Source organism: Eleutherodactylus coqui, chromosome 6 (assembly GCF_035609145.1).
Source record: "Eleutherodactylus coqui strain aEleCoq1 chromosome 6, aEleCoq1.hap1, whole genome shotgun sequence".
Classification (NCBI taxonomy): domain Eukaryota; kingdom Metazoa; phylum Chordata; class Amphibia; order Anura; family Eleutherodactylidae; genus Eleutherodactylus; species Eleutherodactylus coqui.
In genome coordinates this window covers 216737869-216749310 of record NC_089842.1, presented here as the reverse complement: position 1 = coordinate 216749310, position 11442 = coordinate 216737869, and the positions used below count along the sequence as shown (strand labels likewise).

The following is an 11442-nucleotide window of genomic DNA, read 5'->3' as shown; positions in this document are numbered from 1 at the left end:
CCCCTGTAGTCGGAGCGGGGCGCTCCCCTCCCCCTGTAGTCGGAGCGGGGCGCTCCCCTCCCCCCGTAGTCGGAGCGGGGCGCTCCCCTCCCCCCGTAGTCGGAGCGGGGCGCTCCCCTCCCCCCGTAGTCGGGCCGGGGCGCTCCCCTCCCCCCGTAGTCGGGCCGGGGCGCTCCCCTCCCCCCGTAGTCGGGCCGGGGCGCTCCCCTCCCCCCGTAGTCGGGCCGGGGCGCTCCCCTCCCCCCGTAGTCGGGCCGGGGCGCTCCCCTCCCCCCGTAGTCGGGCCGGGGCGCTCCCCTCCCCCCGTAGTCGGGCCGGGGCGCTCCCCTCCCCCCGTAGTCGGGCCGGGGCGCTCCCCTCCCCCCGTAGTCGGGCCGGGGCGCTCCCCTCCCCCCGTAGTCGGGCCGGGGCGCTACCCTCCCCCCGTAGTCGGGCCGGGGCGCTCCCCTCCCCCCCGTAGTCAGATGTTGCATACTCCCTCATCTTTTGGAATCTATTTTATTAGTCTCTCAGTGCTGTTTTCTGTTATCCTCCAGTTCATATTTAGGGGAAGCCATCAGCAAGTTTCATAACAGCTGCTCATAGATTTGTAATGGCCTCTTCTCTTCTAGAGGACTGGAGACACGGCTATCCGAAATCCCCTGCTTGTTGATGGTTTCCAGTTGGCAGCAGACTCTTATTCAGTTTTTTTTTTCTGTGCAGTGTAAAAAACCCACAAATATACAACGTAATGCAGATTATATATCACACCCCAGATTGTCCGCAGGAGACGTCCCCCTCATTGGAGGCACCACCCCCTCCCCTGCAGCTCCCTGTGTAGTCCTGAGAATCCTTCACTGGTCTGCAGCCTTCTCTTCCAGTCTTATCTGTGTTCCCCCAGCGTCCGGGCTCGCAGCAGAACCACCTGTAGTGCCGCATCGTCCTCATATAAAGGTCCACTGTGTCGTTGCTGCTGCAGAAATAGGGGGGTCTGCACAGAATCCTCAGGGCCGCTGTGCGGCCCCAATAACATGAGAGCGGCAAGTGCGTTCCTCTGCTTTGTGGGAGATGCAGATCATTGCTCCTCCTTGGCGACCTCTTCCTTCTCCTCCCCCTGCATCTTCCGTGAGAAAAACCCCAACTGTAGGAGGAAGAAAACATTTAAAATCGATCATTTTGTAAATCCCCCTCCACCCATGTATAATCTAGCAGATGTAGTTCTCTTAGCGTCCACTAGATGGCAGTGGTATCATAAGGTAAGACCTACATGGTGACTTAGGTGAAGTGCTCAGAGATGTCCTGTAACTTACTGTCCCATGACTTTCCAATTTGGCTGTATCCTGGCCAAAATCAGTGTAGCTGTAGCCTGCGGGTGAGAATCTCGTGCGAGTTTGGTGCGGTGCGAGACTCACATTGCACACCTATATCAACCCCATTCTTTTGAATGGTGTCCTACATAAGCAATGCTTTCCCTCATCACGGTGCAGGAAAAAAATCATGGCAGGTCCTGTCTTTTTTGCGTTCCTCAGAGCGCATTGCCCATTGTTAATGAGACCGTAAACAGTCGCATTACACGCTGTGCAATGTTTACATGGGTGCGGTACGGTTTCCCACTAAAAACAATTAAAAAGCATCTGCTGATCCTCCGAGGTGCCTGAAAGCCGCGCCGACACATCGCTACTTCACAGACTGGATAGAAGGCGGTTTTGACAGCGCATTTTTGAGTTTCTTGGCCCAAGAACGCTCTTGTGTACGTAGCATGCGGCTGGATTCACACGGGTGAATGTCAAACTGATAACGCACTCTGAAACCTGTCTGTGTGTTCCATAGTGAAGTTCCGCTTTAGAGACCCTTCACACACAACGGAATTACCCGGCAGGACCCAACCAAATCTGCAGCTGCTAAATTCCACATAAACATCCACCAATCTAACTACAGATTGTGATACAGAATTTGGCGCAGCTAGCGGTGGGCCTATTCCATCCTGTGTGAAAACCTTTTTCCATCCTGCCTCCCTCTACTGTTACCAGGCACCATCTTGAGACTGAGATTTTCGCTTTGTTTCACATCTATCCCATGATGCATCAGTACAGTTTGTACCATTTGTGCCTGCTGTGGGGACAGTTTAATGATCATTACCCTCTATATTTCCCTAAATAAGATACAGTCAGTAGGAAGAGCTGTGATCTCCTCAATAATACCTGTGTGATAGGAATGCTGCTACTGAGAACATGGTGTCTTTCTGATAATGCTGAGATGGCAGAGCAGCCAGAGTCATCAGAGGGACGGTTGGCCTCAGTGCAGCAAATTAGAGTCCAGGATTTATTTTTTGTTTATGGAAATCAAAACTGATTAATGTGGGGCCCTATGATAACATGGAGACAGGAAGTGTTGTCATGGGGAAGGTCAGTGATCTACTGCATGATAATGCAGTGCATTTGCGTTGGCCTGTGAATGGATCAGATTTACCTTCCATAGGATGAAGATGATGAGAGCCAAGAGGAGGAGACCCCCGATGACGCTTCCAATGAGGATCCACAGGGACAGCGGGAGGAGGACGGGCTGCAGCAACTCCAGGACACTCTGTAAACAAACCATTCGTTATAAAGTGCAGCTGTCCTCTGTACTCAATACAGGGCCTAGAAATACCCAAAAGCTAGAGCTACATGCTAAAATTCTGACTGTTGGCAGCCACCACCAGGGGAAGCCCACTGCTCCACTTCTATAGCATGCACTGAATACTGATCAATCTGTATGCAGTGTGCTCCCCCTAGTGCTTGCTGTGTATACATCTGTATGCAGGGAGCTCCTCCCCTAGTGGTGGCGGTATACATCTGAATGCAGGGAGCTCCCCTTAGCGGCGTCCGACTACATATCTGTATGCATGAAACTTCCCTTAGTGGTGTCGGGATATACTTCTGTATGGAGGGAGGAGCTCCCCCTAGCGTAGGCAGTATATACTTCTGTATGGAGGGAGGAGCTCCCCCTAGCGGTGGCAGTGTATGCTTCTGTATGGAGGGAGGAGCTCCCCCTAGCGGTGGCAGTATATACTTCTGTATGGAGGGAGGAGCTCCCCCTAGCGGTGGCAGTATATACTTCTGTATAGAGGGAGGAGCTCCCCCTTGCGACGGCAGTGTATACTTCTGTATGGAGGGAGGAGCTCCTTCTAGCGGTGGCAGTGTATACTTCTGTATGGAGGGAGGAGCTCCCCCTTGCGGCGGCAGTGTATACTTCTGTATGGAGGGAGGAGCTCCCCCTAGCGGCGGCAGTGTATGCTTCTGTATGGAGGGAGGAGCTCCCCCTAGCGGTGGCAGTATATACGTCTGTATAGAGGGAGGAGCTCCCCCTAGCGGTGGCAGTATATACTTCTGTATGGAGGGAGGAGCTCCCCCTTGTGGCGGAAGTGTATGCTTCTGTATGGAGGGAGGAGCTCCCCCTTGCGGCGGCAGTGTATGCTTCTGTATGGAGGGAGGAGCTCCCCCTAGTGGCGGCAGTGTATGCTTCTGTACGGAGGGAGGAGCTCCCCCTAGCGGCGGCAGTGTATGCTTCTGTATGGAGGGAGGAGCTCCCCCTAGCGGTGGCAGTGTATGCTTCTGTATGGAGGGAGGAGCTCCCCCTAGCGGTGGCAGTGTATGCTTCTGTATGGAGGGAGGAGCTCCCCCTAGCGTTGGCAGTGTATGCTTCTGTATGGAGGGAGGAGCTCCCCCTAGCGTTGGCAGTGTATGCTTCTGTATGGAGGGAGGAGCTTCCCATAGCGGCGGCAGTGTATACTTCTGTATGGAGGGAAGAGCTCCCCCTAGCGGTGGCTGTGGTAATAAGATGACACCTGCGTCCTGTAGAACAGTGTTCCCCAACTCCAGTCCTCAGGGACCACCAACAGGTCATGTTTTCAGGATTTCCTGAGTATTGAACAGGTGATGTTATTATTGTCGGGGCTTCAGACATTAACACCGGTGTTCTTACTATAGGAGATCCTGAAAACATGACCTGTTGGTGGTCCCTGAGGACTGGAGTTGGGGACTCCTGCTGTAGAAGATATACATGTACGCACCCCCCACATGCCCTTATACCTCTGTCCTATGTTTTGCACTGTCAGTAAACAGGCTCCCGTCTTCCTTTACATCCAGAAAGAACTCGCTGATCACTTTAACTGAGCGAAACTTTGACTGTAAAATAAGGAGAAAGTTGTCAGTGTGGAACTATAAGTCCCAGCATGTCCTCTAGTCTAATATTAGTGAGGTGGAGCAGACGCAGCGTAATCTCCTATAAAGCCGCGATTGATCCTGTTCTGTCCCGGGAGACGTGACGTCATTACTTCCTGCCTAAACAATCAGCGGCTTGTTAGTGGCAGCGACTCCGCAGGAGGACCCCGATCCAGGCTGAGACCAGAGCCTTGTTCTCTACGGGGAGGGGTCAGCATAGCCGCCTGCACCCAGAGCGTGAGCCTCTAAGTAATGTCACTCTGCAAAGTAGTACACTACTGACCTCTAGAGATCTGCAGAACATCGCTCTGTCCTCCATACCTCCTGATACATAGTGATATATCCTGCAGATTATTACACCACTGACCTCTAGAGATCTGCAGAACATCGCTCTGTCCTCTCTACCTCCTGATATATAGTGATAGAGCCTGCAGACTATTACACCACTGACCTCTAGAGATCTGCAGAACATCGCTCTGTCCTCTCTACCTCCTGATACATAGTGATATACCCTGCAGATTATTCCACCACTGACCTCTAGAGATCTGCAGAACATCGCTCTGTCCTCTCTACCTCCTGATACATAGTGATAGAGCCTGCAGAATATTACACCACTGACCTCTCTAGAGATCTGCAGAACATCGCACTGTCCTCTATACCTCCTGATACATAGTGATATAGCCTGCAGATTATTCCACCACTGACGTCTGTAGAGATCTGCAGAATATCGCTCTGTCCTCTCTACCTCCTGATACATAGTGATATACTCTGCAGATTATTCCACCACTGACCTCTCTAGAGATCTGCAGAACATCGCTCTGTCCTCTCTACCTCCTGATATATAGTGATATATCCTGCAGCATGTCTTGGCACTCACATTACTGAAGAAGTGGTTGTGGATGATCCTCAGGATGGAGAGGGAGAGCTCGGAGTTCTTCTGGAGGACGGGGATGCGGCAGATGATGGTCTCGCACCAGCTGTTACTGCAGTTCTGGTTAGTGGGGTACAGATACCGGAAGAGATTATCACAGCTGACCCCAAAACCCACTTCTTAGCACACTTCCCTTTTCACATTCGTCTGCTAGCAGCATCACAGAAGTGAAAAGGTCACTGCCTCCCGCAATACCACACACTTTCCCCGCAATACCCTGTGCTGCTGCGCTTCTGCAGTCTCACCAGAATATTGGTATGGCCGAGGTCTTCTGGGTGGAACGGCACCATGGCAGTCCTGGATCTGGTCATATTGGATAACATGCATATCACCTACAAAACACAGCAGGGATTAACAACCTGCACCCGCCTCCCCAAAACCACAGCGGCCTGGATGACCCAGCGCCCCCCCCCCCCCATCTTACATCATCAGCAGATAATATCCTGGACACGGACATGAAGTAAAGGCCCCCGTATCCCATGGCTGGCGTGTGGATGTGAACCGACACATTGTATACGGGGTAACAGTCAACATACTGGACCTGAGGATAAAGACAAAGGCATTGCTCAGAGGGGAACTCCATGTACATCACGCATTGTTACACTGTTGCAACATTGTAGTAGAACAGTTAACCCTTAGTGCTTATACCCTTCAGCTTTAACCCCTACAGTTTAGGAGCAGCTCTGTTCATTCTGCAGGAAAAAAATGTTAGAGTTTTGGATGAACAGAGCTCGTTCTACTTTAAACCACTGTATCTCCGTTCTATTAGGCTACCAACATGCTCTTGGTGTCGGTTTAAAGCTAAGATTCATAGGTTAAATTCTGGTTACAAAACAGCTGGGGTCGGGAATACTAAATTTACAGCTGTCACTTGTCAGTCAGTGTTGTGTACAAGAGAGAGGGAAGAGAGACTAGCAGCAGAGAGGATCTGTGATTCTCCTGTATATCCCCATGTCTCGGGAGGGTGAATGTGAGTGTTTGTTCATGTTATCACCCTCCATCAATCAGAGGGCATATTTGCTCTCTGACTGTCATATATGGGTTTTTTCCAGAAAAGGAGTGGCATGATGGAGATTGGCTCTAATTACTTCCCTACTAGAGATGAGCGAACGTACTCGTTTCGAGTACTTACGCACCCGAGTACCGCCATTTTCGAGTACTTCAGTACTCGGGTGAAAAGATTCGGGGGGCGCCGGGGGGCGGGGAGAGGCGTGGCGGTGCGGGGGGGAACAGGGGGGAGCCCTCTCTCTCTCCCTCTCCCCCCACTCCCCACTGCTACCCCCTGTGCCGCCACGGCGCCCCCCGAATTTTTTCGCCCGAGTACGGAAGTACTCGGAATTCGCGGTATTCGGGCGAAAAAGGGGCGTGGCCGAGCACATTCGCTCATCTCTATTCCCTACACTTTAAATATTGAAAAAAATAAAAGGAACATAAAAAGCTACACATAATTGGTGTGGCCACATCCATAATAGCCCGTACTGTAAAATATCACATTTATCAAACAAGATAAATTCTGTAAAAAGACAAAAATTGCTGTTCTCTGATCATCTTGGTTCCCCAAAAAGGAATAAAGAAAAAAAAAAAAGGGAATACAGGAAAAAAAAAATTGTACCAATAAAAACTGAAAATGTACAGGTCCGGTCATGGAAAAATAAAAAAGTGCTTTTTGGAAAAAATATCATTTACATTCGGACTCTTACCCACTTGTGCTTTTTTAACGCTGCGATGTTGCTGTGTTTTTTAACGTGATTGTCAATGGGACTTTCTAATGTTAAAAACTAGAGATGAGCGAGCGTACTCGGATAAGCACTAATCGCTCGAGTAATTTGCTTTAGCCGAGTATCTCCCCGCTCGTCCCTGAAGATTCGGGTGCCGGCACGGAGCGGGGAGCTGCAGCGGAGAGCGGGGAGGAACGGAGGTAAGATCTTTCTCTCCCTCTCTCCCGCCCGCTCTCCCCTGCTCCCCGCTGCGACTCACCTGTCAGCCACAGCGGCACCCGAATCTTTAGCCCCGAGCACAGCGATACTCGGATAAAGCAAATTACTCGAGCGAGTAGTGCTTTTCCGAGTACGCTCGCTCATCTCTATTAAAAACGCATCGCACAAAAATCGCAAAGCACAAACTTGCGATGCGTTTTTGACATTCGAAAGTCCCATTGACAATCGCGTAAAAAAAGCAGCGATATCGCAGCGCTAAAAAAAAGCAAGCGTGTGGGAGCCCTTATACAAGAGTAGTAAAATCGCTATAATTTGGTGTCCTAATCGTGATGACCAGTAGAATAAGGTAACATAATAATTATACCACACTGCGGACGCCATAAAAATAAATCTCAAAAACCACCAGTAAAATAGCTTTTTTTCCATCACCCCAGCAGAAGAATATTAGTAACAGTCACTGAATACATTATATGTTTTCACGAAACCACTTCCTATAAAAACTAGAACTCGTCCAAAATACAAGAGGTCACACAGCGACACCCATGAAAACATAAAAAGTTCTGCCCGCTGGAGCACAAAAGGGGGAAACTATTTACTGGCTCTTAAGGCTAAAATTAGGTCACTAAGGAGGTACAAATGCACTTATGGCGACCGCGTTCTACGACAGATATATTTACATGAGACATAAATCCAAAGTCTACATTAAAAAAAGTGACCTTTTCAGAGGGGATTTTCCAATTTTAATGTGTCTGTTGGGGGTTAATTGGAAGGGCACGGAATTTGGTACCAAATTTCTGGCTGGTCATTGAGAGGCGCGCTTCCCTTTATGACCACTGGGTGGCAGCATTATTGTATTTTTGTTATAATATCTTTGTTGTATGTTATATTTCGCTGTACTGGGGGTAATTACATTGGGCCCCTTCCCCACAATGTGCAGCTGCCTCTCAGTTTCCCAATGCAGGGTCCCATCAGGGTAATGGCAGGGGCAGTGTTATATGTAACCCATGGGTCACTTGGACTGGGTAAACTCAGCCATGCCCATGCTATATCACTATGTGTCTGCCATCATTACCTTGAACTTTGTTATAAACTCTGGTCCGGGTTCCTGGGTGGACAGCAGTACTGGTTGAACCTCATAGCGGTTAAGGCTGGACTCGCTGCAAACAGAATCCATATAGTCAAGGTAAGGTTTATGCTCCAGTCACATCCAAAGCTGCATTCACAAACTACATCTCCATAGTGCAGTGCAGCACAGAGCACATCTGTGAGGAGGGTCTATTTGCACAGTGTGCTGACAGATTCTCAGGAGTGGATAGCAGAATTGTGAATGCAGCTCTGGATGTGACTGGAGGAGAAGACACAATGCAACTGAAGTATGTGAAAAGCATAAAAAGTTTTGGCCGTGTCTGCTTTTGGGAAACTACAACTCCCAGCATAACCCGCTGTGGATGTTGTCGTGGTCCCTCACCTCTGAATGAACAGCTCGGGCTCATATCGGATGTGGGCGCTGAGATGGGCGCTGTTGTCGTGCAGAGTCTCGTCTGGTTCAGTGTTGTCACTACAGGACAAGAGAAGGCTCAGTGTAGTGCCCACTTTGGACCGGGCAGAAGTTCAGGAGCACCCTCCTTACCTGCTGACTGAGAGCCTAATCTGCACTCTGTTCAAGAGACTGGTACAGCTGTACTCAAACTCCAGCGCAAACGCCACCTGTGGGCAGACAGCGGTCAGATCTGCAAACACATGACCTCTATAGTGCCCACCACCATTCTCACCTTGGCCATGGACCTGAGGACAGGATAGCTGATGCTGCAGGAGCGGGTGCTGGCGGATAGCGTGGTACACTCCACCTTATTCAGTGCATCCCCCTGTAGTGGGTGGAAGAAGAGATGATGTCATCACCACAATATGACATAATTATATTACATCTTGCCTACTGAGTGATGCTGCCTGCTGAGCTGTGTATCCAATCTTGGCATGTGTGATACCATCTGCTGCATCTAATCCTAACGTGTGATACAGCCTGCTGAGCCGTGTATCTAGTCCTATCCTGTGTGATGCCGTGTATCTAATCCTATCCTGTGTGATACTGTCTGCTAAACCATGTATCTAATCCTATCCTGTGTGATACTGTCTGCTGAGCCGTGTATCTAATCCTCTCCTGTGTGACACAGTCCGCTGAACTGTTTATCTAATCCTATCCTGTGTGATACCTTCCTGCTGTGATGTGTATCTAATCCTATCCTGTGTGATACCTTCCTGCTGTGACGTGTATCTAAGCCTATTCTGTGTGATACAGTCTGCTGCGCCGTGTATCTAATCATATCCTGTGTGATATAGTCTGCTGAGCCGTGTATCTAATCCTATCCTGTGTGATACTGTCTGCTGAACTGTGTATCTAATCCTATCCTGTGTGATACTGACTGCTGAGCCGTGTATCTAATCCTATCCTATGTGATACAGTCTGCTGAGCTGTGTATCTAATCATATCCTGTGTGATACAGTCTGCTGAGCTGTGTATCTAATCATATCCTGTGTGATATAGTCTGCTGAGCTGTGTATCTAATCCCGTCCTGTGTGATACAGAGTTATTCCGTATGATCCCCCCGATGTCAGACCTCAGACCCCCCCGGTTACTGACACTCACATACAGAAATCTGATATCAATAGAAACAGAAACTTAAAACTTTCTACTTTCTACTTATCAAAATGTCAACCATAAGACATCCTTGTTGTCCAAGAGAGCTGCACTGTGATTGGTTGGACAACAAGGACTGTCTTACTGTTATACAGTTGTCTCTAGGTGGATAGGAGAAAAATGGCTGCCAGCGAAGACAGGAGAGCGTTCTGTGTCCTTCATTTTCACATCTGCTATTAGCGTGCAGCGCCATCTTTGAACACAGTTTGGTGAAGCTCCGCCCAGAGAGCAATGTTCTGCAGATCTCTAGAGAGGTCAGTGGTGGAACTATCTCCGCTCGATAGTACCTTCTTCCTTGTCCTCCACGTTCCCCGGACCTCACACCTTGTGATCAGGGTCTACATGCCCCGTACCGCCCGCCATGATCTGCGGCATCACAGAAGCCATTGCATCAGTCCGTCGTGATCCGCTACAACCTGTACGGCAGGAGCGTGGCTCCAGGCTCCATGTGTGTCCGGTGATAAAGGGGGCCACATTCATCACCACTGAGGGGGAAACATTTCAGCTGTTGTGCAACAAAACCTTTTGAGTTTCTGTTTCCACTGATACCAAATCTCTGTATCTGAGTGTCATTGAACAGAGTTGTGGGGTCGCACATCGGGGGGGTCGTCTGTAATAACCCTGTACTGATATAAGACAGCCGCTATGGGTCAACTCCGCTTACTTTGCTGTAGACGCTGGAGAAGAGGAGGTTTTTGGAGAACCAGACCTTCAGGCTGGTGTTGTAGGAGTTCTCCCGGCGGTTCTCCAGCTCGATCTCCACAGACACTTTCTTCTGCTCCCTCCGGATTACAGTGGGTCGGTCCCTGCAGTTACGAGACAAACGGCAGAAGGTTCAGGCCTTGGAAAATGCTAATTAGAAGCAGAGCAGGATGTTCTCGGGCAGCGGCTCACCTGGTGCCATTGATGTCCATCTGAGCTCGGAGGGAAATGTCTGTTATACACTCGTTATCTTCTCCACAGTCCTTGAAGAAAGGAACCTGAAGAGAAAGGAAAGAGAAAATTTCTTGTACTGTTTACATAGGGACCGCCTACAATGTCCTAGGCTTGTCCCGGGTAGGGTTCTAGGTAATGACACTCACCAGTCTCTTCACAGAAGTAGGACAACGGTCGTCAAGAACAGGACTGGACTCCGTGTCGCTCAGGTTAAAGCGCAGGTGGACGCCGATGGGTCTCAGGTAGTCAACGGTGTCCTGTGAGAGAGTGGGAGCCGTTGTACAATGATGGTGGGCAATTTGATTGGGAATTCTGTCACGTACAGCAGAAAAGGGGATGATACCTATCGATCCCGCCTCTGTCCCCAATTACTAACGGATTGACTATTCTGTGTACACTATCACTTTAGGGAAGATTGCAAGTTTGGGGCTGTTAGAATACAGGCTGATTTGTATCTAGCTTTCCCGGGTTTTGCCACATGCAGACTAAAAGCACAAATCACAACGTAATCCATTCTAAAGCACTCCAAGCTCTACAATGCCCCCACCAATACACGCTGCCACCACCAGCTGTTAAGGGAAGCTGGGACTCTGAGTTATGATTAGTTTTAAAACGGACAAGGCTGGCTTATAAATTATATATTTATTCTAGAAAAGGACTAGCAGTGCAAAATATATGTACAAAAGATATACAAAAAAAGGTTGTTATATGGGAGTATAAGGAAATACAGTATGAATACGCAACAAGGCAAATAAACAGGGG

At 49.5% G+C, this 11442-nt stretch overlaps 1 protein-coding gene across 2 annotated transcripts in view; it reads right to left on the bottom strand.

The window, feature by feature from the left end:
• Positions 1–501: 501 nt before the first annotated feature.
• The window catches only part of ITGA10 (integrin subunit alpha 10), a 38505-nt gene continuing 27564 nt past the window's right edge, over positions 502–11442 (bottom strand). For both annotated transcript variants that reach the window (XM_066608711.1, XM_066608712.1), the window contains 13 exons: positions 10827–10937; positions 10639–10724; positions 10409–10550; positions 8822–8914; positions 8680–8756; positions 8518–8607; positions 8122–8206; positions 5537–5653; positions 5358–5444; positions 5059–5172; positions 4050–4145; positions 2449–2562; positions 502–1120 (listed from right to left, as the gene is read on the bottom strand). In XM_066608711.1, coding sequence (XP_066464808.1) covers positions 1055–1120; positions 2449–2562; positions 4050–4145; positions 5059–5172; positions 5358–5444; positions 5537–5653; positions 8122–8206; positions 8518–8607; positions 8680–8756; positions 8822–8914; positions 10409–10550; positions 10639–10724; positions 10827–10937 — 1278 coding nt within the window. In that variant the 3' untranslated portion in view covers positions 502–1054. The remainder of the gene's footprint in view (positions 1121–2448; positions 2563–4049; positions 4146–5058; positions 5173–5357; positions 5445–5536; positions 5654–8121; positions 8207–8517; positions 8608–8679; positions 8757–8821; positions 8915–10408; positions 10551–10638; positions 10725–10826; positions 10938–11442) is intronic.